This window comes from Hyla sarda, chromosome 3, assembly GCF_029499605.1.
Source record: "Hyla sarda isolate aHylSar1 chromosome 3, aHylSar1.hap1, whole genome shotgun sequence".
Taxonomy (NCBI): Eukaryota; Metazoa; Chordata; class Amphibia; order Anura; family Hylidae; genus Hyla; species Hyla sarda.
The window spans coordinates 236,473,809-236,501,033 of record NC_079191.1 but is presented as its reverse complement, the minus strand read 5'-3'; the positions used below and the strand labels follow the sequence as shown (position 1 = coordinate 236,501,033).

At 45.4% G+C, this 27,225-nt stretch overlaps 1 protein-coding gene across 9 annotated transcripts in view; it reads right to left on the bottom strand.

Moving 5' to 3' along the window:
- Positions 1–27,225, bottom strand: part of AFG1L (AFG1 like ATPase) — a 198,610-nt gene that overhangs the window by 109,263 nt on the left and 62,122 nt on the right. For all 9 annotated transcript variants that reach the window (XR_008891304.1, XR_008891303.1, XR_008891306.1 and 6 more), the window contains exon 5: positions 13,974–14,104. Coding sequence is in view for 5 of the 9 variants with exons in the window: in XM_056566260.1 (XP_056422235.1) it covers positions 13,974–14,104 (131 nt within the window). In the remaining 4 variants the exon portion in view is untranslated. The remainder of the gene's footprint in view (positions 1–13,973; positions 14,105–27,225) is intronic.

Genomic DNA, 27,225 nt, shown 5'->3' with positions numbered 1-27,225 from the left:
AGTAATATAAAATCAAACCTATACAAGTAGAGTATCATTTTAAAGGGTAGCTCCGACCATCCTATTTTTTTTTCTTTCTGTCCCTGCCTATTGCCAATCTATCCCTAACCCCCTCCCTGCTTTTAATTTTAACTATATTGAAAATGCCTTTTGTCTGCCTGGCAGTGTGCTCACTACCAGGCAGACTTCCCCAGCAGGCACCACGTCACTGATGCCTGCTGGGGGGGACTTCCGCCCTTAGTTCATCTACACAGGGTGCCTCCAGCTGTTTCATCACTAAAACTCCCAGCTTGCCCTGAGATCTATTGGCTGTCAGGGCATGCTGGGAGTTGTAGTATTGAAACAGCTGGAGGCACCCTGTGTAGATAAACTATTAGTTAATTACATGCAGCGCTAGCCCGTCCCCTCCGTCTCCCTCCCCCCCGCGCCATACCCCGTTCCCTCCATCACAAACCCCCCCCAACCGCATACCCCGTTCCCTCCATCACAAACCCCCCTCCCGCATACCCCGTTCCCTCATTACACTTACTGCAGACGGCGAAGTGCGGGAGGGGTGGCCTACCAGCCAGTGGCCGGGGAGCCAATGCGCTCGCTCCCTGCCTGTCTGATTGACAGGCAGGGAGCGAGCGCAGGCTGAATGAAAAAGGACCGATGCCTGGCCGCATCAGTCCTTTTTCAGGCGTGACGTCACGCCAGGCTGCAGCCGGCCACTAGGAGAGAGACCCCTAGTGGTCAGTTTTCAAATGTAAATTAAACAATTTTAATTAAAAAAAATTATAATAAAAGTATATTAGAGATATGTTGTAGTACATAAGTACTACAACATATCAAAAAATAAAGTTGGTGACAGTGCCCATTTAACCGTATGGACCTAGAGAATAAAGATAAGGTGTCCTTTTTACCGAAAAAAAAGGAAGCCCCCAAAAGTTACAAAATGGCTGTATTTTTTCAATTTTGTCGCACAATGATTTTTTTTCCCGTTTTGCCGTAGATTTTTGGGTAAAATGACTAATATCATTACAAAGTAGAATTGGTGGCGCACAAAATAAGCCATAATACAGATTTTTAGGTGCAAAATTTAAAGAGTTATGATTTTTAAAAGGTAAGGAGGAAAAAACTAAAGAGCAAAAACCAAAAACGCCCGATCCTTAACCTCTTAAGGACCCAGGACGTACGGGGACGTCCCCGCACCCTGGGCTTTAAGGACCCAGGACGTCCCCGTACGTCCTGGCGTTTTCCGGTCCCTGCCGCGCGCCGGGCAGAGATCGGAACCGGATGCCTGCTGAAATGGGCTTCAGCAGGCATCCAGGGCAAACACCGAGGGGGGCCATGTAGGCCCCCCATGTCGGCGATCGCCGCAAATCGCAAGGGAAATCGCCCTTGCGATCTGCGGCGATACCGGGCTGATCGGGTCTCTGGGACCCGACCGCCCGGTAATTTTGCATGATTCCGGCTGTCACAGACAGCCAGGACCATGCTGAAGGCTAGGAGCGAGGTGGCAAGCCTGCCACCTCCTCCGAACCCTGCGATTATTCGGTTAACTAACCGACCAATCGCAGGGGGGGGGGGGGGGGCGGTTACTTCCTCCCGCCCTGCCCGGCCCATTGAAATCCGTAGAGGAAGGGAGGAAGACCGGAGGACGCGGAGGGGGACAGGGGAGTGCTGGGGACCGGCCCCGGTACTTACCTCATCCCTGAAGACCCGGATCCTGGTGATGAAGACGGCGGCGGCGACAGGCGAGTGGATCTTCAGCCGCGGACGGGCCCTTTGCAGCAATGCACATCGCCGTAAAGAGACATGCATTGCTGTATTGAGACCCTGTATACTACAACTCCCAGCATGCCCAGACAGCCCTTGGCATCTGGGCATGCTGGGAGTTGCAGTTTTGCAACTTCTGGAGGTCCACAGTTTTGGGACCACTGTGCCCTTCCAGATGTTGCAAAACTACACATCCTCAGCATGCCCTTACTGTCCAGGCATGCTGGGAGTTGTAGTTCTGTAACATCTGGCCCTTCAGATGTTGCAGAACTACAACTCCCAGCATGCCTGGACAGTTTTGGCACAGGTGTCCGACAGATCTTTGGAACAGTGGGCTGTGCAAATAAAAAATTTTGTACAGCCCACTGTTCCAAAGATCTGACAGACACCAGTGGGGGGGTAAGTGCTCACTTTACGCCTTGTTACGTTCCTCAAGGGGTCTAGTTTCCAAAATGGTATGCCATGTGGGGGTTATTTTGCTGTCCTGGCACCATATGGGATTCCTAAATGCGACATGCCCCCCGAGCAAAATTTGCTCTCAAAAAGCCAAATATGACTCCTTCTCTTCTGAGCATTGTAGTTCGCCCGTAGTGCACTTCAGGTCAACTTATGGGGTACCTCCATACTCAGAAGAGATGGGGTTACAAATTTTGGGGGGTATTTTATGCTATTAACCCTTGCAAAAATGTGAAATTTGGGGGGGGAAACACACCTTTTAGTGAATTTTTTTTTTTTTTTTTACGTATGCAAAAGTCGTGAAACCCCTGTGGGGTATTAAGGCTCACTTTATTTCTTGTTACATTCCTCAAGGGGTCTAGTTTACAAAATGGTATGCCATGTGTTTTTTTTTTTTTTTGCTGTCCTGGCACCATAGGGGCTTCCTAAATGCGACATGCCCCCGAGCAAAATTTGCTCTCAAAAAGCCAAATATGACTCCTTCTCTTTTATTACAAAACAAAGCAGTAGGTGGACAAAGAAACTGCAGTAGTACATTGCTACAGTATCTTCTTTGCCTCTTATCCCATAATATAACAGCTGATTGGAGTCACTAACACTTTTCCAGTTGCCTTTATGCATGAGACAGAAATGTATCTAAAAATGTTATACCATGGTCCGTTAACTACCTTGTTCTGCAACTCCTCCTTCCCTCTTGTTCTGACCATAGACAAGTTCAAGTGTTGGAGGATGACATGCTTGTGGACAACATGCGGACTTAAACAAAGCCTTCATATTGTCCCACAAAATGCAACTGGCACGTGGTGCCAAATTAAAAATTAAAAGCTGCGGACTAGATGGTAACATTGTCCAGTGCTCCTACTTAACATATACGCGACTGGAGGAGTGTTAGTGATGAGGTTCGGAGAGAAGAACTATGCTGTACTTTAGGTGGGAGTGTCCTGGATTGCAAACCTTTTGGAATCTACATCTTCTCTACCCACAAGACAGTAAGTGGTAGTAAGCTGATGGCCACTATCCAAGTGCCATTACTGTCAATGTTTTTGAGCCCAATAAGTTCCATTAAAAACAGTCTGTTCAGACATATCATTGCAAATGCAAGGGCTGTAACACTTAAACAATGGAAATGAACTAACCCTCTAACACTTCTACAGAAGGCTAAGGACTTTATTATTCAAAACCATTCCAAAAACCTTAGTATGGAGTTTGCCCCCTCCGCTTTTTTCTTCTTTTATCCTTCCCTCATTTATATCTTCCTCTTTTTCCAGGTATTATTTTTCTGTATTTAAAGTTTTTTTTAACTAAAAGTAGATTTAACATAAATAGGTCATTTTCTGATGACACAATCCTTTTAATTAGGAATTTGTGATAAAAAAAACTGTTACAATTGAAACATACGATTTTTAAACTGGCTAATGGATAATTTAAAAAAACCTGTATTCTGCTTATACCATCATATTATCCTAGCTCAGCTAATACCATTACCTTTCCTACAAAGAATACAAGTGCTTACCGTACTTCACAAAGTCGGGATAAACACTGAGTTGATCCATTTAATTAGAGCCAACATAATGAACACCACAAAACATGAATGTTATTTTACATTCCTATTATTCTCTAGGCACAAATGGTAAAAGATGAGAAGATACTAGGTTACAGCACTTTAGTCAGCTACTTGTCCTCTGAATGAGCAGAATCAAATGATACAGATACTATTATAGGATAATACAATTCAGCAAATGGCCTATCTGAAATGCATGTACCTTCATGGTGAGCCAGAGCTTTATTAATATTGTCTGAAACAATAGTTCATAGTCACTTCCTCAATAGACCATAACCCGTAACCTCACAACAGCTCAATGAGCCGCACAAAGGAAGTGCACTTCAAACAGACACCAAGTGCACCAATTTCTTTACTTAACCAAGACATACGCATTAGAGAATTTACACTGATTAATTGCATCAGTGCTTCTGTGATATATAGAATATAGTCAAGTGTATCACCATTATGTGCGTACACCTGGTAACACTGGTTTTCTTCCTCTTAATGTTTGTATACTCATTATTCACATATTGAGTAATGAGATGAGGGTGGGAGGGTTATAGACAAGAATTTAGAGGGTGAAATTGATCAAACACCCTCTCCCTTCCCCAACCAATTTTACAAGTCCCTTCAACTGACAACAGAAAGTTGATGATCCGGCTATTAAGGGGTTGTGCCATGGGTAAAATCTAAAATTTACTCCATTAGATCAGGTAAAACATAATTTTCCTACCCAAATCATTTTGGGTTGGAAAATTCAGCATGTTTATGCCTTTCACCAAACCTTGATGTTATCTTTACTCTGCAGGTCAGTATGATTACTACGATACAAAAAGACAAAACAAAAAAACTTTGTTTAAAAAAATTTCTTTGCATCGCTGTCAACTAAGTGAGGATGCATTCCCACTAAGATTATGCAATACGGCTGCAGGATCCAGCTGGGAAATTTAAAAAACAGCCACTGCCGTATCCCCGCTACAGAGTGGCTTTGGTCAGCTAATTTTTGAACTGTGTCAATTTTTATCGCCAGACTGAAAACCGTGCTTCACTGTGGTTTTTCATTTTTTTTTAATCTAAATGTGTTATATTTGTCTTATTTTATCCATTGACTACTAATAAAACTATGTTTTAAAGACTCTAGTGTTATTCTCTATACCAGGGGTACTCAACTACTTTTAGTGGGGCTCTGCTTTTCCAGGTCTGCCATCCGGTGAAGGTCCAAGCTAAACCCTAAGACCTGGTTCAAACCTGGCGACCACAGTGCCATGCCAGAAGTAGGCACTGCCTGTTGTAGAACATAATTAGTACTAAGTCATAAACGTTCTCTAACTGCCAAACACTGTGCCCCTGGTATAATACTGCCACACACTGTTTCCCTGAATATATAACTGCCACACACTGTGCCCCTGGTATAATACTGCCACACACTGTGCCCCTGGTATAATACTGCCGCACACTGTGCCCCTGGTATAATACTGCCACACACTGTGCCCCTGGTATAATATTGCCACACACTGTGCCCCTGGTATAATACTGCCACACACTGTGCCCCTGGTATAATACAGCCACACACTGTGCCCCTGGTATAATACTGCCACACAACATGTTAGTTCTTGGGGTTTACGTCCATTCTTCTGGGGGAATTCCACTGTGGCGATTCCACAGAGCAGCAGAAAACCATTGAAAACATTTGGACTCTGCTGCAAGCAGATTTCTGCTGGAGGAATGTCCTCAATGTGGATGGGCGTTAAGTCCCCCCAGACCCCAAAGTTCTCTTTCAGACCGTTCCCCCCCCCCCATAGATACCCCCAGACTCCTCTGCCCCCCTGACCCCTAAGTCCTCATCCAGACTCCTCTGCTCCCCCAAGACCCATGCATGATCCTTCTTTACATTTTTTTGCCCCCCCCCAGACCCCTCAGTCCCCTTCTACCCTAACACTCCTCACCCACCAAGACCTCTGCATCATTCTTCTTTAAACTTTTCTGCCTCCCCCCAGACCCCTCCATCCCCTCCTGCCCTAATACCATCCACCTCCTAAGACCCCTGCATCATTCTTCTTTACACTTTTCTGCCCCTCAGACCCTTTTATCCCCTTCTGCCCTAACACCCCCCACCCAAGACCCCATGCATCATTCTTATTTTCACTTTTATGCCCCCTCAGACCCCTTTAACCCCTTCTGCCCTAACATTCTCCCCACCCCAACACCCCTGCATCATTCTTATTTTTACTCTTATACCCCCCCAGACGTCTTTATCCCCTTCTGCCCCAACATTCTCCCCACCCCCCAACACCCCTGAATAATTCTTATTTTCACTTTTATGCCCCCACCCCAGACCCCTTTATCCCCTTCTGCCCTAATTATCCCCCCCCCCCTCCGACCCCTGCATCATTCTTATTTTCACATTTAACCCCCATGACCCATTTATTCCCTACTGCCCTAACACCACTACCCCCCAACCCCAAGACCCCTGCTTCCTTACTTTCACTTTTATGGCGCCGGACACAGATGGTTGGCCCCATAGATGGCCCGTTCCTGCTGCTTCTCAGGTCCCGCACTGCTCAGCTACTCTGGCCTCTTCTTGTCAGGACTGGCCAGAGCAGATGATGCAGTCAGCGCTAATCGCGCCGCCTGCATCACAGGAGAAGCGCTGGCCGGGCAGGGAGCAGAGTGTTCCCTCGCTCCTGCAATGCTCAGCTATTCATTTGTATCGGTGTCTTAAAGACACCGATACATATGAATGCCGGGACAACGGCTGCAACCTCTGGCCGGTTCCCTGAACCGGCCGGAGGTCCGGATGACTGGCGGTCCGCCAGTTGAGTACAGCTGCTCTATACAATTGTTGTAAACCGAACACAAGTCTAGGTATCTATCTTTACCATAAATAGGGGATCTATTTATAATCATGGTTTTTATTCTGGCAATAAAACTGATATGATTCAAAAAGGAGCCAAGTGGAGTCACTATCTGACTCATTCACCATATTCAAATTAATGGGATAAGGTGCCGTTTTGCATAATCATAGTTGGAATGCACCCCAAGGTTTTTTTTTTTGGCACAGTGATTTGCTATTTTTTTGGTAGCATTTTGAGGTACAAGGAACTTTTGTATACTTTTTAATGCGTGTTTAGTGGGGCAAGGTGGCCAAAAATGGGCATTTAGTATTGTTTTTCCTCTGGTTTCATTCACTGTGAGAAATAAACAATGTCTTATTTAAAGAGATAAATGATCAATGCCAATCATAGCATCTAAAAGGTAAAATAACAGACTGTACTAGTAGAGCACTGAGTTTACTTTTCAATGCTATACGATAGCATGTGATTGAACAGTCTATGCTATTGAATGATTGTGTACAGTGGGGCAAAAGAGTATTTAGTCAGCCACCAATTGTGCAAGTTCCCCCACATAAAAAAAATTAGAGAGTCCTGTAATTTTCATCATAGGTATACCTCAAATCCACAAAATCACATTGACTGATTTAAAAAAATGTATTTGCAAATTATGGTGGAAAATAACTATTTGGTCAATAACAAAAGTTCATCTCAATACTTTGTTATATATACCCTTTGTTGGCAAAGACAGAGGTCAAATGTTTTTTGTAAGTCTTCACAAGATTTTCACACACTGTTGCTGGTATTTTGGCCCATTCCTCCATGCAGATCTCCTCTAGAGCAGTGATGTTTTGGGGTTGTCGCTGGGCAACACAGACTTTCAGCTCCCTCCAAAAGGTTTTCTATGGGGTTGAGATCTGGAGACTTGCTAGGCCACTCCAGGACCTTGAAATGCTTCTTACAAAGCATTCCTCCATGCAGATCTCCTCTAGAGCAGTGATGTTTTGGGGTTATCGCTGGGCAACACAGACTTTCAGCTCCCTCCAAAAGGTTTTCTATGGGGTTGAGATCTGGAGACTGGCTAGGCCACTCCAGGACCTTGAAATGCTTCTTACAAAGCCACTCCTTCATTGCCCTGGTGGTGTGTTTGGGATCACTGTCATGCTGAAAGACCCAGCCATGTTTCATCTTCAATGCCCTTGCTGATGTAAGGAGGTTTTCACTAAAAATCTCACGATACATGGCCCCATTCATTCTTTCCTTTACACGGACCAGTCGTCCTGGTCCCTTAGCAGAAAAACAGCCGCAAAGAATGATGGTTCCACCCCATGCTGCACAGTAGGTATGGTGTTCTTTGGATGCAACTCAGCATTCTCTCTCCTCCAAACACGACAAGTTGAGTTTTTACCAAAAAGTTCTACTTTGGTTTCATCTGGCCATATGACATCCTCCCAATCCTCTTCTGGATAATCCAAATGCTCTCTAGCAAACTTAAGAAGGGCCCGGACATGTACTGGCTTAAGCAGGGGGACATGTCTGGTACTGCATGATTTGAGTCCCTGGCCGCGTAGTGTGTTACTGATGGTAGCCTTTGTTACTTTGGTTCCAGCTCTCTGCAGGTCGTTCACTAGGTCACCCCGTATAGTTCTGTGATTTTTGCTCACCGTTCTTGTGATCATTTTGACACTACGGGGTGAGATCTTGCGTGGAGCCCCAGATCGAGCAAGATTATCAGTGGTCTTGTATGTCTTCCATTCTCTAATAATTGCTCTCCCATTTGATTTCTTCACACCAAGCTGCTTGCCTATTGCAGATTCAGTCTTCCCAGTCCGGTGCAGGTCTACAATTTTGTTTCTGTTGTCCTACGACAGCTCTTTGATCTTGGCCATAGTGGAGTTTGGAGTGTGACTGTTTGAGGTTGTGGACAGGTGTCATTTATACTGAAAACAAGTTCAAATAGGTGCCATTAATACAGGTAACGAGTGGAGGACAGAAGAGACTCTTAACCCGTTAACGACCATGGACGTCTATGCTCATCCAATGGCCGTTAACGGAGTATGACGCGGGCTTCCGACTCGAGCCCGCATCATACCGGCCGGACCCCAGCTGATTCCTGTAACGTGGTGATCGCCGAAGTTGGCTATTAATCCTTTAGATCACCGCTGTTAAAGTTGACAGCGGCGTCTAAAGGTGCCTTTTTCCTGTCCCTGGTGATCCAGTGGGGTGGATCGCCCCCCCCCCCCCTCCCGCAGCGCGATTGCGGGGGGCGATCCACTACTGAGGTAGCCTGAGGGCTTACCTCTCCTGCTGGGGCGGCTCCGGTGCTCTGAATGATACAGCCTGGCAGGGCCAGGCTTTATCAATCGAGCGCAGAGCACACAGATCAATATGGTTCTATGGAACCATAATGACCTGTATGAGGAATCTAATGATTCCTCCAAAAAGTCCCCTAAGGCGACTAAAAGTGTAAAAAAAAAAAAGTTTAAAAACACACATTAACCCCTTCCTTATTACAAGTTTAAATAACCCCCCTTTTCCCAAATTCCATGTAAAAAATATATAAACATAATAAAAATAAACATATGTGGTATCGCCGCGTGCGTAAATGTCCGAACTATAAAAATATATCGTAAATTAAACCTCACGGTCAATGGCATACACGCAAAAAAAATTCCAATGTCCAAAATAGCATATTTTTGGTCAATTTTTATACCATAAAAAAAGGAATAAAAAGCTATCAAAAAGTCCGATCAAAACAAAAATGGTATCGATTAAAACTTCAGATCACAGCACAAAAAAATGAGCCCTCAAACCACCCTGTACTCAGAAAAATAAAAAGTTACAGGGGTTAGAAGAGGACATTTTTAAATGTATTAAATTTCGTGCATGTAGTTATGATTTTTTCCAAAAGAACGACTAAATCAAACCTATATAAGTAGGGTATCATTTTAACCGTATGGACCTACAGAATAAAGATAAAGTGTCATTTTTACCGAAAAATTTACAACATAGAAATGGAAGCCCCCAAGATTTACAAAATTGTGTTTTTTCTTCAATTTTGTCACACAATTATTTTTTTTCCTGTTTCGCCATAGATTTTTGGGTAAAATGACCGATGTCACTACAAATTAGAATTGGTGGCGCAAAAAATAAGCCCTCATATGGATTTTTAGATGCAAAATTGAAAGGGTTATGATTTTTAAAAGGTAAGGAGGAAAAAAACGAAAGGGCAAAAACAGAAAAACGCTTGGTCCTTAAGGGGTTAAAGAAAAAGTTACACAGTACAGGTCTGTGAGAGCCAGAAATCTTGCTTGTTTGTACGTGATCAAATACTTATTTTCCACCATAATTCACAAATAAATTCTTTAAAAAATCAGATATTGTGATTTCATGGATTTTCTTTCTCATTATGTCTCTCATAGTTGAGGTATACATATGATGAAAATTACTGGCCTCTCTAATCTTATTAAGTGGGAGAACTTGCACAATGGGTGGCTGACTATATACTTTTTTGCCCGACTGTATAATTGTCCGCTATGGGGACTTAGAAAATGTCTAATAATAAAAAATAAGTTTCTGCAAAATACAAAAGCCCTTCCTGTAATAAAAATTTAAATAACCCCTTTTTCAATTTGAAAAAAAATAAAATATATATATATATATATATATATATATATATATAATGTTTATGATCCTACACTGTGACCAGCAAAAACGTAAATACCAAACATCAAAATTGCAGATTTTTTTGGTCCCATCAAGTATCAGAAAAAAAACAATAATAAGTGATTAAAAAAAATTAAAAAAAAGTACTGTCAAAAAAATACCCAAATACAAATTACAGATCACAGTAAAAAAAAAAAAGTGCCCTCAAGCATGCTTGTATATGGTAAAGTAAAAAAGTTGGAGAATATGGCAATTTTAAGCATACTTGTTTTGTTAAAAATACATTTGACTTGTTTTATAAACTAGAAAATAGAAAATCTATGTACATATGGGTATAGTTTTAACCATATTGACCTTTGAAATAAAGATGACATTTTATATTTACCGTAAAATGCACTACGTAAAATAGAATCCTCCAAAAGCTGCATAATTGCAAAGTTTCTTCAATTTCTCCAAACAAAAATGTTTTTTCTTTAAGGTTGCATCGTACATTTTATGGTAACATAAAAGGTTTTATCACAAAGTACAATACTTTGCACAGAAAAACAATGGCTGTAAAAATAAGGAGAGAAGGAAAAAACAAAACAAGGAAAAAAATTTAAACTGGCTCAATCCTGAAGGGGTTCCAAACAAGTATGTTTATTTTCCTTGACTCAAGTGTCTGCTGTGAGTCCCATATGTGGGAAATAGCCTAAACTTCCTCCCTAGTTGACTACGGTATATTCTGTGAACAAAATAATTGGGGCCACTATCAGTACATGCACTGTTTAAAAAGAGCCTGTATTTATAAGACAACCCCTTAAACAACATTTTAATCTACCATATGGAAAAACAAATATTTATGTCAATTTTCCAATATTGGACTATAGAGATGGACACATTTACTCTACAAATGAACTTTATGGGCTGGCCGGTCTATTCCAAGGAGCTTGGCCATGATAAACATTTTCATAAACATCACAAAAAAATTATAGGGGTGAGTAGGAAATGTCAGATACCAGGCTCCTGGGGATAGGTACATTTAGCCGGTAGATATACAAGTACACTGGTGTCATTATAACATACAATTCCAGATCAGACGCTTGACTTGAGTGACGATATCCATGTTTGTACAATAGCATTATAGAGCAGCTTTGGATAATTGGCATGCAATTTACGTGCGTTTAACTCTCCTCTTTATGTCTTATTACAGTTGTAACGATTTCCCTTTTACAGAGGCAAACATTACTTTTGAACCAGTGTTTGGAAAGCTCTGTAATAACATTTGGATTATATGAGTGATAGCAATACACCAAACTGTCTGATATATGAAGAAAAAACACAGTGAATAGATGTGCCTGGGGCTATAATGTAGTGTTTTGATGCTGCACTATTCCAATGCCTTTTGCCTTAGGAGAATAAATTGATTTGTAAAAGCTATCTAATTAATAAAGCAAGAGTCACTTCATGTGCTTGCTTGCCAATTTACTCTCTTTTGATCTCGTCCCCTTACTTATACTGTAAAATTACAGCTCTGTTTCAGAGACTGAGAAGTAAGCAGAAAACAATGGGCATCGTATTCTTGTAATAGTAAAAAAAAAAATTCTAGTATCTCACATTCATTATACTGTAGAACAAAAGAGTAGGCTACAAATTACCACTAATGGCAGCCTACTAATGAAGAGAATGGAGAAATTTCATTAGCATTTAAGAGAAAAGATTTATTATGACCCAGAGTTGCTTTCTATTATGACTCACTTAACTAAGAAAAAAAAGGGAAAAGAAAAATCTAATAGTTAATTTACATGTGTAAGTGCCTGGGACTCTGTCATCGGCTGATTGGTACAGAGCCACATAATGAATGGCAAATATAAGCATATATAACTAGTAATTAGTGTTGGCACAAAGCATGTGTATCCTGGGAGAAATTTCAATCTTTATTTTGTTTTTAGAATTTTTCATTTTGAAGGTATGCTTTATATACACTGCTCAAAAAATAATAAAGGGAACACTTAAACAACACAATGTAACTCCAAGTCAATCACAATTCTGTGAAATCACACTGTCCACTCAGGAAGCAACAATGATTGACAATCTATTTCACATGCTGTTGTGCAAATGGAACAGACAACATGCGGAAATTATAGGCAATTAGCAAGACTCCTAATAAAGGAGTGGTTCTGCAGGTGGTGATTACAGACCACCTCTCAGTTCCTATGCTTCCTGGCTGATGTTTTGGCCACTTTTGAATGCTGACGGTGCTTTCACTCTAGTGGTAGCATGAGACGGAGTCTACAATCCACACAAGTGGCTCAGGTAGTGCAGCTCATCTGGGATGGCACATCAATGCGAGCTGTGGCAAGAAGGTTTGCTGTGTCTGTCAGCATTGTGTCCAGAGCATGGAGGCACTACCAGGAGACAGGAGACCTGGAGGAGGCCATAGGAGGGCAACAACCCAGCAGCAGGACCACTACCTCCGCCTTTGTGCAAGGAGTAGGAGGAGGAGCACTGCCAGAGCCCTGCAAAAATGACCTCCAGCAGGCCACAAATGTACATGTGTCCACTCAAATGGTCAGAAACAGACTCCATGAGGGTGGCATGAGGGGCCCAAGTCCACAGGTGGAGGTTGTGCTTATAGTAAAACACCGTGCAGGACATTTGGCATTTGCCAGAGAACACCAAGATTGGTAAATTCACCACTGGCACCCTGTGCTCTTCACAGATGAAAGCAGGTTTACACTGAGTACATATGACAGATGTGAGAGTCTGGAGACACTGTGGAGAATGTTCTTCTGCCTGCAACATCCTCCAGCATAACCGGTATGGCAGTGGGTCAGTAATGGTGTGGGATGGCATTTCTTTGGGGGGGCCGCATATCCCTCTATGTGCTTGACGGAGGTAGCCTGACTGCCATTAGGTACTGAGGTGAAATCCACAGACCCTTTGTGAGATCATATGCTGGTGCGTTTGGCCTTGGGTTCCTCCTAAGACAAGGCAATGCTAGACCTCATGTGGCTGGAATGTGTTAGCAGTTTCTGCAAGAGGAAGGCATTTATGCTATGGACTGGCCCGCCTGTTCCCCAGACCTGAATCTGATTGAGCACATCTGGGACATCATGTCTCGCTCCATCCACCAACACTACGTTGCACCACAGACTTCCAGGAGCCACCTCATCAGGAGCATGCCCAGGCGTTGTAGGGAGGTCATACAGGCACGTGGAGGCCACACACTACTGAGCCTCATTTTGACTTGTTTTAAGGACATTATATCAGAGTTGGATCAGCCTGTAGTGTGGTTTTCCACTTTGATTTTGAGTGTGACTCCATATCCAGACCTCCATGGGTTGATAAATTTGATTTCCATTGATAATTTTTGTGCGATTTTGTTGTCAGCACATTCAACTATGTAAAGATGAAAGTATTTCATACGATTAGGTCATTCATTCAGATCTAGGATGTGTTATCTTAGTGTTCCCTTTATTTTTTTGAGAAGTGTACGTGAACTAAACAAGTCATAGAAGAATATGATGTATATCATCTAGCGGCATTAAATACTGCCTGCTGAGTTGTAATGTAATCAGACAAGTTTCAGTACATAATAAAAATAAATAAATAAATACATAAGTAAATAAAAATCTGTATACATTTTATTATACTAGGATGGTTGAAGGTGCTTCTGTTAGCCTAGGGACTTGGCTGACCACGCTAGAAGAGGGATCAAACAGGACATTGCTACTTACCTGAAACTCATCAAAGCATAGAAGACAGGCTTCTTCACTTATTTCTTCAGCTATTGGGGCAATGGGATCATATGTTTTAGCCATAAATCCCACTTTTCTTTTTGGTAAGGTTTTTTTAAGTCTGTGTATTCCTAAAAATAAGCAGACAATGAATTTAGTCTCAGTTATAAGTATTGGGTGTTACAGAAAATAATCATAATTGTTGTATTTGTTTTAAGAATCTAAAATGGAGGAGGGTTGTGGCGATGCACTGCTGAAGATGGCCGCTTAGTGCTAGTGATCCCGTGCCACGAGGCACTCTGCCTGCTATAATTAGCTCTGACTGCCTGCCAACCTATGGGGAGAACCTCCAGGAGAAACCCCAAGAGATTCTGCGCTGTCCACCCACCTCCTCCGGTGACCAGCGGCATCCGGAGATACCTGCCCTCCCGGTTGGCTCTCTCCATGGATGTCCCCCCCCCGCCATTACAGGGCCTGCCGCAGGCTTGCAGTCCCACTCTGAGCCTCCTTCCTCCTGCGGGGAGTCTTCTGGCAGTGCTTCACCCCCGTGGACGCCGGCAGCACTGAGACCCGCTCGCCATCCTGACTCTCCTGCATCAGAGGCCCTTAGTGAACCCAGCAACACTGACCTGCGGGCCTACTTCCTCTGCAGGGCCCGGAGACTGCAGGGAAAACCCAGAGAGCGACGCAGCCGCCATCACTGCCAAAGGTCCTGTGTGGGGTCTCCTTGAGTCCACAGCTCTCAGACTGCCACACGGTGGGGGAAGACTCTGCCATCCCTCCCCTGCTTTTTTCACCGTTTTTTTCACCCTCTTCTCTGGGCCTCCAAACTCCCCATTGTGAAAGGCACAATCACACAGCCCCCTCCTAGCCCGGGCCTGCCTGCTGCCTCCCAGACCTCTCTGGACTCTCCCCAGGGCCCTCAGACAACATTCCTGTATTGGGCCTCTCCACCTGCCTCACCGCCCGGACCTTCACTGCTCCCCCTGGCCTGTGCTCCCAAACCCCCTACGAGTATGGCTTCTACGAGATCTTCTGTGCGGGCACCCTGTTCTACGGCCCTGTGTGGCCCTTCCTCTATGCCCGCAGCCCCAGCTGTCCCACCTGTGGTTGATGGTGGTCCTTCATGGGACACTGTATCGGAATCAGACCTGGCTTGCTCTGGGGTCCCTGCTACTCCTTCTGCATCCCATGACTGGAGCCTGCTTTTGTCGCAAATTCCTACTAAGGAGGACTTTCAGTCACTCATTGCAGAAGTGCAGGATACCTCCCCTGCTGAAATCTCCCTTTGCCAAGATTTGCAACACGTCTCTGACAGGATGGAGGGTTTGGAGGAAACCCATGATTCTACCAGGGCTAGCTTCAATCCACTGTTGCCTCGCAAATCGGAATTCCTTTGTGACATGCATAACCATATGGAGGACTTGCATAACCAGGGACGTCTTAACAACATCCGGGTCCGTGGCCTTCCTGAGGCTACCCGGGAGGAAGACCTACATGTCACCTTGGAGGCCATTTTCAATCTTATCCTGGGTGAACCTCCATCCTACAAAATTAAGTTGGATAGAGCCCAGCGAGCCCTCTGCCCTAAGTCCTCCAATTTGTTGCATGAATGACTTTCAACTTAAGGAAACTATCATAGCCAAGGCCTGCTCCTTGTGGAATTTCGACTTTGACGGAGCACCTATTCAGCTCTACCAAGACTTCTCATGGATCACCCTCAGGAAGCAATGCCTTCTCCAACCTCTGCTCTCTGTCCTCCGGGAAAACCATGTTCCCTATCGCTGGAACTTTTGCCTTGCATGCCTGTAGAGATGGACCCTCAAGTGCTAGACTGGGGTCTCTCCCCCCCCCCCCCCCCCGTCCAATGTGGCAACCAGTCCGCAATCGGCGGTCTGGAGGCCAAAAGAAACACTCCGCCCACCCCCCAGGGCGCCGTGACCCCCTTCTTCTCCACCGTGAGATGGTGTCTGGGCATTTGGTGGGATATCCCTACGCCTGTGGAACTTTTTGTTCTTCTGTTCTCCCCATGGTCACTTTTCAACTTATTGTTATATTGCCTGTTTTCTGCTGTTGAATAATTATCGCTGATGTATTTTCTAACCATGTTAGTGATCATAACTTTCGCTTCCTTTGGCAGGGCCTGGTGGGTGGTGGAGCCTCTATGAGCCAGTTTTATTTCTTCAGGTAGTTGTTCTCTAATCTCCCTACCGAGGCGTTACCAATCAGAAAGGTACTTTGGAGGGCTCTCGTACCTCCTTTCTAATACAGTTTTTTGCCTCTTCTTTGACCAAGTGGTCACTGGTTTATCTTGACTTGTTGTTTTATTGTTGTGTTGTGGTGTGTATATCTGTCTTGTCCTGTCGGGTTCGTTTTGACACCCCCCCCCCCTTGTGTCGTCCCTTTTCTTTTTCTCCTTTTTCTTTATAGCTTCCCTGAGGTGGCCGTCTTCTCCTTTGATACCCTTTGTCGTTGGCGCTGCTGGATGAGGGTAGTTCCTGACTATGTATAGGTGAGTGCATTTTCTCCTCCTGCTTCTTCCACTTCTCCCTTTTTCTTTTGCCAAGGCCAAGTGTCTTTCCCTGAACGACAAGGCCAAGTGTCTTTCCCCCCATAAATGGCACCTCTTGCAACGGGAGTTGGTTATGCAGAGGGTTGATATAGCTTTTATTCAGGAAACACACTTTGACAGCTCTGGTTCTTTTCAGTTTCTCCAACATCTCTATCCGCTCGCTTTCTCCGCCTCTTCCGGCAGGAAGGTGGCCAGTGTGACGATCTTGGTTTCTCGCTCTTGTACCCTACAAATTTCTTCTTCCTATGCTGACCTTCTAGGATGCTGTGTTATAGTTGAGGGCTCCCTAGGTTCTAAACCCTTGCTTCTCTGCAATATTTACGCCCCTAACTCCGCCAAAATCCCCTTTTTGTGTCAGGTTCATGCTTGGTTACACAAGTACGCCCCTCGGCCTGGCTTTTTGGCGGCAACTTTAATCTTATTTTTCTCCCTCCATGGATCTCCATTCCCTGTTAATCGCCCCCGTCACATTCGGGACATCCCTGTGTCCCATAAAGATATTTTGGGACACAAGGATGTCCCTGTTATCTTTCTGTGGCCCCGTATTAACTTTAAAAATGCAGGGGCAGCCGGGAGGTAGCGCACGCAGGGACGTCACGGACGTCCCATGCGTGCACCCATAGGAACGGAGGAGCATTGAAGAGGAGTATGCGCGGGCATGTAAGTTGATCATCATCTTCGCTGTTCCGACCACCGCTCCTCCAGTCCCACGACCTACTGCTATGGCCTATAGGACCGGAGGAGTGGTGGTCGGAACAGTGAAGTGGGGCAGTACACAGACAGACATACAGCCTCCAGCCATACACTGTATATGGCTGAAGGCTGTATGTCTGTGGGGAACTATACTGCACCTAATGTGGGGGGGAACTATACTGCACCTAATGTGGGGGGGGGAACTATACTGCACCTAATGTGGGGGGAACTATACTGCACCTAATGTGGGGGGGGGAACTATACTGCACCTAAAGGAGGGGGGGTACTGTACTGCCAACCTAATGTGGGGGAACTTGTACTGCCAACCTAATGTGGGGGAACTTGTACTGCCAACCTAATGTGGGGGAACTTGTACTGCCAACCTAATGTGGGGGAACTTGTACTGCCAACCTAATGTGGGGGAACTTGTACTGCCAACCTAATGTGGGGGAACTTGTACTGCCAACCTAATGTGGGGGAACTTGTACTGCCAACCTAATGTGGGGGAACTTGTACTGCCAACCTAATGTGGGGGAACTTGTACTGCCAACCTAATGTGGGGGAACTTGTACTGCCAACCTAATGTGGGGGAACTTGTACTGCCAACCTAATGTGGGGGAACTTGTACTGCCAACCTAATGTGGGGGAACTTGTACTGCCAACCTAATGTGGGGGAACTTGTACTGCCAACCTAATGTGGGGGAACTTGTACTGCCAACCTAATGTGGGGGACCTTGTACTGCCAACCTAATGTGGGGGAACTTGTACTGCCAACCTAATGTGGGGGAACTTGTACTGCCAACCTAATGTGGGGGAACTTGTACTGCCAACCTAATGTGGGGGAACTTGTACTGCCAACCTAATGTGCGGGGAACTATACTGCACCTAATGTGGGGGAACTATACTAACTATGTGAGTGTTTCAACTATATCTTTGTGCTGGCAGTGTGCTGCTGCATTCTTTTGTTGCTGTATATCTAGCCTAGTAGCGTGCACCTCTAGGCCAGGTCCATATAATAGTTTGGTATCAACTAAAGTGCTGGCTGACTTATTCTTTGTCTGTATTGCACATACGGGGGAGTGGCTACCTCCATGTTGGCCTTGCACCCCACCCACCTCAGGTGTGTATATAAGGTGTCTTGGATGTTCCAGACCCTGCCATGCTTACTGAACTGTTCACACAGAGGCATATTCACAGTGTAGGGTCCGTCCCAATGAGGCCACCTTATCGCGGTGGGTCGGTCCAAGCTATTTGACCGCCGGCGGAGACAAATTTGCGAGCTAAGTGCCTCACTATTTCATAGTTTCACATTTGCATCTATTACACCATAGCTGTATAGCTCTCCATGTTTTAACTGCATATTCATGTTTCAACTATATCTTTGTGCTGGCAGTGTGCTGCTGTATTCTTTTGTTGCTGTATATCTAGCCTAGTAGCGTGCACCTGTAGGCCAGGTCCATATAATAGTTTGGTATCAACTAAAGTGCTGGCTGACTTATTCTTTGTCTATATATATATATATATATATATATATATATATATACCCACGCGTGGAAATTTACTCAACACCAAGGACCACACTTTAGCTATAGGTTGAAGGGGAATAGGAAAGGAGAATACAATACAGGAATTTAGGTGCACTACTGTGGTAGATGTATACAGCGACATTGGCTATCCCTCAACACTGATGTTAAAAATGAGACATTCGCCAGTATATCCTTATATGAAGGACATACCAGAGCCCGCACACCAACGCCAAGGTTTCTCAAATGGCACGGGACCTAGCGCTAAACCTACCTGTGCGTGTTAAGCAAAACAGGGGCAAGTGGGCAATTACGGTAGCATTAGGTCGGCTCACAGAGTCCTCCCAGGTACCCTCCAGCGTGGCCAAGCACACACACAATGGGAGGAGGGAGGCAAGCTGCAAGCCCCACCTGAGTTGGCTAATATAGGTGCATGGCCTCACAGGTGCTACCATAATGCTATCTAGAAAATGTTCAAGGCGCATTACATATGGAGTTTACACACCTCCAACCAACGGACTACAAGGGCAGGATCTGCTCCCCCAGTATAAATGCACAACCGCATTTGGGGTTGAGCACTTCCAGCCATTTGAGACCACGGTTTTTGTTGTTTAATAGGAAAGGAGGAGAGAGAGTGAACCTGTAGAGTGAGTTAGTGAGAGCTTCATAGGAACCCATAATTGCTCTAGCCAAGGCGGTCGCCGAGTTCGATAGATCCAGATCGATCCACCACGCTGCATAGACCAGTTGGGAGGCAAGAAAATAGTTCTATATATCAGGGGCAGCTAGCAAAGGCTCAAACTTCAGCACAAAAAGAAAGGGAGATAGCGGGCACCCCTGCCTCGTGCCATGACCCAGGAGAAAGGGGGCAGAAACATCCAAGCTAGTGCGAATATGGGCCCTAGGACTATCATATAACAAGCGAACCCAAGCACAGAATTGGGGACCAAACCCAAACACACCCAGTACCTCCCACAGATAGGGCCACAGAACTGAGTCCTTACAAATATCCAGACTAACCACCACACCAGTAGGAAAGCCCTCCCCCACTTCTGCGATGTTGAGCTGCATGCGCTTCACATTAACATCAGTAGCCCTACCCGGCATAAGCCCAGTTTGGTCAGGATGAAAGATAGCGTTAATGACTCAATATAAGCGAGTAGACAGCACTCTAGCCAATATCTTAATATCAACATTCAAAAGGGAAGTAGGTCTACAAGAATCAGGCAGCAACGGGTCCTTTCCAGGCTTAGGGAGCACCACAATCAATGCCTCCCTCAGAGTCTGGAAGAGAATCTGCAATAGCTATTGAGTGAAAAGGTTTAAGGAGTATAGGGGCCAGTCGCTTCTCATTCATCCTATACTAATCGCCTATCATCCCATCTACACCCAGAGTCTTCCCAAGAGGAAGATCACATATAGCCTGTTCCACCTCTTCAACTGTAAAGGGAGCATCTAACGCTTCCGCCTGAGCGCGACCAAGCATGGGAAGGGATAGGTCATGTAAGAAAAACAAATTTTCCCCTTGACCGGGCCTAGGAGTGGCATACAAAGAGGAGTAAAAGTCCCTGAAGACAGAGTTAATCAACTGAGGGTGAACCACCACAGAACCGTCCCCGCCCCTAATACAAGGGATAGAGGCAGCAGGACGACTAGCCCTCGCTATATACGCCAACAGTTTCCCGTTCTTATCCCCAAACTCAAATAGGGCAGCTTCCCTATCTGCGAACTGCAACTGGACTCTATGCTTCTGAACAACCAAAAGGGACTTTTGAGCCTTGGCCCACACCCTCTCATGATCAGGAGATGGATCTCTAACATACCCTGCCTCCAAGGCACTAACTTCCTGCAGCAGCCTGCCCTCCATAGCCAACCTAAGTTTCCTCTGACTCGCAACACCCGCTACAAAAGCACCCGTAACCCGTGGCTTTGTATGCATCCCATTGAATTAAGGGGTCAGGGTAAGAAGCGTTATTCTCCCAATACTCTGCATGGGTAACCCCCAGAGCCTCCACAACTGCTTCAGCCTGCAGCCAGTCAGGGTGCATGTGCCAGATAAGAAGGGGGACTAGGACCTAGGAGGAGAACTACCAGCAGAGTGGTCTGAGATGCCTCTAGTAGTGTAGGAAACATCTCTTACCACCTAAAGGAGGTCCTCAGACACCAGAGCAAGATCAATTTGAGAGAATGACCTATGGGCCACAGAGTAAAAGGAAAAGGAAGATGCAGCCGGGTACTTCCACCTCCAGAGGTCGGTCAGGCCCAAAGCCAAGCACCAGGTATTAAATGAGGAGGAGACAGGGTCAGCAGCGGTAGTGCGATCGAGCATAGGATCAGTAGCCACACTGAAATCACCTATGAAAAGGACAGGATCAGAGGGAAAAGACAACAGTTTGTTAGTAATTAGCTCCAGAACAGAGACCTGAAAAGTAGGGGGCACAGAAACGGAGACAAGAACAAAAGGAGAAAGAACCCAGAGAACAATGTAATATCACAAAACCTTCCAAAAGGGGTCACAGGCTGTCTGAGAGACCGCTAACAGCAGGGACTTGGTAATTAACACAGAGACACCCCTAGCATAGTTAGAATAGGAGGCATTGTAGCCCCGTGCTATCCAAGCCCTTTTCAGGGCAAGAACCTTCTGACCCATAATATGGGTCTCCTGTAGACAAATAATGTGAGGAGACTGGCGTTTCACAAAGTCTAGACATAAGGGCCTTTTCAACTTAGAGTTAAGCCCCGAACATTCCAACTAACCACTTTCAGGGCCCCCATCAGAAAAAAATAACAATATATTGGAACAGGAAAGACCAAAGGAGGGTCAGGACAAGGAAGGGCAGAGCACCGGGACCACACACAGCCAACAAAGAGACAAACAGGGCACAAACACAAGACATGTAGACAAAGGCAATAAGGCATAACCAAAACATTCCCAAGAAAACCCTGTCTTACACTAAGCGGGACATAGTAAACATCTATACCCTAACACAGTGCAGACCTAGACCCTAATGCAACAACTACGGGAGTCAAAAGAACGCCAAGTGAATCTAAAAATTACTTATACCAAAACCCACCCACCACCCCACCATAAACTAAAACGGCCGGTAGCTAAAGAAACTACCCTGAGAGAACTTAGGGAGACTGGAACCAATGGAGACCCTAAGGCAAAATCTAGCTCCCTAACCACTATCTAATGACAGCTTTGGAGAGCAGTCTTAAGCAGGGTAGTCCCGGGCAGATCAATCCGGAGGTCTGACAGGGGTGGCTGCCTTCACCCAGTGAAGAGCGTCAGTCGGAGAAGTAAAGAACTTAGTAGAGGCCCCATCCACCACTCTCAGGCGAGCAGGCTACAGTATCGAGTAACAGTAGCCCTTGGCAAGCAGCTTCGCGCGGACCTCTGTGAACTGCACCCGCCGCTTGCGTAGCTCCACAGAAAAATCAGGATAGAAGGACACTCTGCTTCCATCACAAATGACCTCGCCCTTGATCCGCACTGCATGGAGAACAGCATCTCTGTCCTTAAAGTGTAGAAGCTTGGCCAGGAAGGGACATGGAGGACCCCCAGGAGGAGGAGGCCAAGCCGAGACTCTGTGAGCCTGCTCAATGGAGAAATAAGGAGAAAATGTGTCCGCTGGAAGAATCTCCTTCAGCCACATTTCCAGGAACACCATAGGATCATTCCCTTCCACCTTGTCAGGGTGGTTCACAAGATGGATATTATTGCGCCTCAGGTAGTTCTCCGTATCATCTATGTGGCTCAGCACCCCTGTAACCTGAGGCTGCAGTGATTCAACCCGCTCTGGCAACGGGTGTAAAGTATCTTACACTGTAGAGAACCTGCGCTCCACTTCTTCAGCGCACTCACAGATCTTTTGGGTCTCCTGTCATAGGATAAATTCTTGCCGCAGTTCGTCCACTTTGGACACCATAATTGATTGGCAGGAGGTGAAGGCAGCCAAAAGTTCAGCGAACCGCTGGTCCATAGTAGCAGCATCATAGACAAGCCTTTCAGGGGACTGTTGCTGCGGCGGAGTCGGAGATCCCTTAAACAAGGACAGCGGAGGATCAGGAGAATCACCCCTAGGACGGTCGGGAGCCCTGGAAAACTGGCTCAATGCTTTTGCCGCCTGCACAGAGACTCTAGTAGCAAGCGGGGTCTGAGCACCAGGATCCAGTTGGGAAGGGCCACAGGAACAGGGGGACCCATCATCAGAGTAGGCATCCTCGTCAGAGGTCGGCCGGGAGGCTTCAGCATTCAGTTTGGATTTCTTATTCCTCATACTACCACAGGGGCCACCCATGGCTGATAGGGCCACATGGAGAGCAGGTAGAAAGTCACTAGCCACACAGTCCAGTAAGCTCAGGGCACCACAGCAGAGCGGATAGGCCTAATAAACTGGCAATGCACCACAAGCCCCAGCAAGCACAAATGTTTCCCACCAGGGTACTCACAGGCAGGGAGGGAAACTCATCAGGCAGTCCAGCAAAAGTTCTGGAAGAATGAGGCCAGGACTTCAACAGGACACCACAGGGTGTCACAAAGCAGCAATTGGTAGAACCTGAGGGAAGGGCATTGGATAAATCAGCAGCCACACAGGTCCCACTGCACTAGGAGCTGCACCACAGCCAGGGATCACAGCAGAGGCCGCACTCCACGGCGGGAGTGTCCACAGCAACCAGTACTGGTAGCACTAGCCCCGCCCACGAAGGGGCTCCCAGCCCCAGGAAGGGCTGAAGAGACCCTGGGAGAGCCAGCAGAAACTGCACAGCCCGCACACTCAGACCGTCCAGGGGAAGGAAGCCGCCCACACCACCGACAGCCGCTGGGACTGGACCGAGGACAGCACCAGAGAATCCGCAGCACAGGAGGGACCAGCAGGGAGATGACCGGCCGAACAGGGTAGATATAATCAGGGTGAAGCGAGGGTCAGCGGTAGCTCTCACCACACGCGTTCGCTCACTCCGCCATCCAGGCCACACCCCCTCTCTCCCTATCTTTATAGGGTTCTACGCTCTTATGGTGTTTTTTCTGGCTACAAGGAAAAGCTTTCTAAAACTGAACCTTCCTCCACCTCTTTCCACCGAGCTACATTCTGCCTACCCTTTTCGTTGGTCTCCCTCGGCTATTAGTTACCTTGGACCTTACCCCTCGCTACTCTTCCTTCTACGCTACTAATTTTGATCCTCTCTTTCCAACATCTTAGGTCCCTAATGGAAAAGTAGCGATCTCAGTATATCTCCTTTTTTGGGCACATTGCAGCGGTTAAAATGACGGTACTTCCTAAGCTAATGTACTTTTTTTAAATGTTACCCATCCAAGTCCCCTTGTCTGCCCTGCTTTTCAATCTGCCATTTTTCGGTTTATTTGGGATGGTAAACGGCATAGTCTTCCGATGTCGGTCATGATGGCTAGCAGGACTATGGGAGGTTTGGGGGTTCCAGATGTCGCTAAGTACTATTGGGCTGCCCACTTACGACACTTGGCTGCGGACTACTTATCACGCTTACAGTCGCTGGATGGAGCTAAAGAAGCTGTGGTTGGCCCCGATACACCCTAACACCTTCCTGTGGTGCACCCTTCCTCCCTCAGTCTCTTCAGGCCTAGGGCCTATGTCTTTTTCCCGTTATGTATGGGGGTATTGCTCCAGAAAGTTTACGCTTTTTTCTACTCTTTCTCCCCTACAATCCGTACTCTATCATCCTGCCTTCCCTTTGGGTTTAACCACCTGCATGGTTAGGGAGTGGGGTGGTAGGGGGCTCTTCTGTTGGGCTGATGTTGCAGACCCTCTTTCTCGCTTAACTGTCTTTTGAGGATTTGGTTTCTAGGCACGGCCTTCCCTCATCCGAACGGCTGCATTATTTCCAGCTTAGGCATTATATGTCTTCTGCATTGGTAACTGATGTGGTTACTTTACCAACCACTTTTGAATGTATGTGCCGCTCTTGACCACAGATGAAAGGCCTTCTTTCTGATATCTTTTCTATTCTTAGTGCTCCTTTGGATGGGGGTCCTCCGTCTCACCGTTATATGAATCATTGGGAGGAGGCCTTGAATACCGCTATTACGCTCCCTCAGTGGAGGATTATCTGGGAAAGAGCCTTTAACCCCTTAAGGACTGAGCCCTTTTTCACCTTAAGGACTGAGCCCTTTTTTGCAATTCTGACCACTGTCACTTTAAGCGTTAATAACTCTGGGATGCTTTAACCGATTGTTTTGATTCCGAGATTGTTTTTTCGTGACATATTCTACTTTGACACAGTGGTAAATTTTCGTTGTTACTTGCATCCTTTCTTGGTGAAAAATCCCCAAATTTCATGAAAATTTAGCATTTTTCTAACTTTTAAACTCTCTTTTGTAAAGAAAATGAATATTCCAAATAAATTATATATTGATTCACAAATACAATATGTCTACTTTATGTTGGCATCATAAAGTTGACATGTTTTTACTTTTGGAAGACATCAGAGGGCTTCAAAGTTCAGCAGCAATTTTCCAATTTTTCACAAAACTTTCAAAATCGGAATTCTTCAAGGACCAGTTCAGTTTTGAAGTGGATTTGAGGGGACTTCATATTAGAAATACCCCACAAATGACCCAATTATAAAAACTGCACCCCTCCAAGTATTCAAAATGACATTCAGAAAGTGTGTTAACCCTTTATGTGTTTCACAGGAATAGCAGCAAGGTAAAGGAGAAAATTCAAAATCTTCATTTTTTACACTCGCATGTTCTTGTAGACCCAGTTTTTCAAATTTTACAAGGGGTTATAGGAGAAAATGCCCCCCAAAATTTGTAACCCAATTTCTCTTGAGTAAGGAAATACCTCATATGTGTATACCAACTGTTCGGCGGGCGCAGTAGAGGGCTCAGAAGGGAAGGAGCAACAATGGGATTTTGGAGAGTGAATTTTGCTGAAATGGTTTTTTGGGGGCATGTCACATTTAGGAAGCCCCTATGGTGCCAGAACAGCCGAAAACCCCACATGGCATACCATTTTGGAAACTACACCCCTCAAGGCATGTAACAAGGGGTCCAGTGAGCCTTAACACCCCACAGGTGTTTGATGACTTTTTGTTAAAGTTGGATGTGTAAATTAATTTTTATTTTTTTTCACTAAAATGCTGTTTTTCCCCCAATATTTGTAACCCTATTTCTTCTGAGTATGGAAATACCCCATGTGTTGACGTCAAGTGCTCTGCTGGCAAACTACAATGCTCAGAAGAGAAGGAGCGCCATTGAGCTTATGGCGAGATAATTTGTTTGGAATGGAAGTCAGGGGCCATGTGCGTTTACAAAGCCCCTCGTGGTGCCAGAACAGTGGACCCATGTGACCCTATTTTGGAAACTACACCCCTCACAGAATTTAACAAGGGGTGCAGTGAACATTTACACCCCACTGGCGTTTGACAGATCTTTGGAACAGTGGGCTGTGCAAATGAAAAATACAATTTTTCATTTTCACGGACCACTGTTCCAAAAATCTGTCAGACACCTGTGAGGTGTAAATGCTCACTGCACCCATTATTACAATACATGAGGGGTGTAGTTTCCAAAATGGGGTCACATGTGGGGGGTCCACTGTTCTGGCACTATGGGGGCTTTGTAAACACACATGGCCTTCAACTTCGGACAAATTCTCTCTTCAGAAACCCAATGGCGTTACTTCTCTTCTGAGCATTGTAGTTTGACCGCAGAGCACTTTACATCCACATATGGGGTATGTTCTTACTCAGAAGAAATGGGGCTACACATTTTGGGGGTCTTTTTTCCTATTCTCCCTTGTGAAAATGAAAAATGTAGGGTAACACCAGCATTTTAGTGAAATTTTTATTTTTTTTTATTTTCACATCCAACTTTAATGGAAATTTGTCAAACACCTGTGGGGTGTTAGGGCTCACTATACCCCTTGTTACAATCTGTGAGGGGTGTTGTTTCCAAAATGGGGTCACATCTGGGTATTTATTGTTTTGCGTTTATGTCAGAACCGCTGTAAAATCAGCCACCCCTGTGCAAATCACCAATTTAGACCTCAAATGTACATGGCACGCTCTCACTTCTGAGCCATGTTGTGCGCTCGCAGAGCACTTTACGCCCACATATGGGGTATTTCCGTAGTCAGGAGAAATTGCGTTACAAATTTTGGGGGTCTTTTTTTCCTTTTACTGCTTGTGAAAATTAAAAGTATGGGGCAACACCAGCATGCTAGTGTAAAAAAAAATAGACCCCAACTTTTGGTGTAGACCCCAACTTTTCCTTTTCATAAGGGATAAAAGGAGAAAAAGCCCTCCAAAATTTGTAACGCAATTTCTCCCGAGTGGCCCTAAACTCTTTCCTTGAAATACGACAGGGCTCCGAAGTGAGAGAGCGCCATGCGCATTTGAGGACTAAATAGGGTATTTGAATCCGCCACAAAAAATACCCTATGGCAGTGTTTCCTAAACAGGGTGTCTCCAGCTGTTGCAA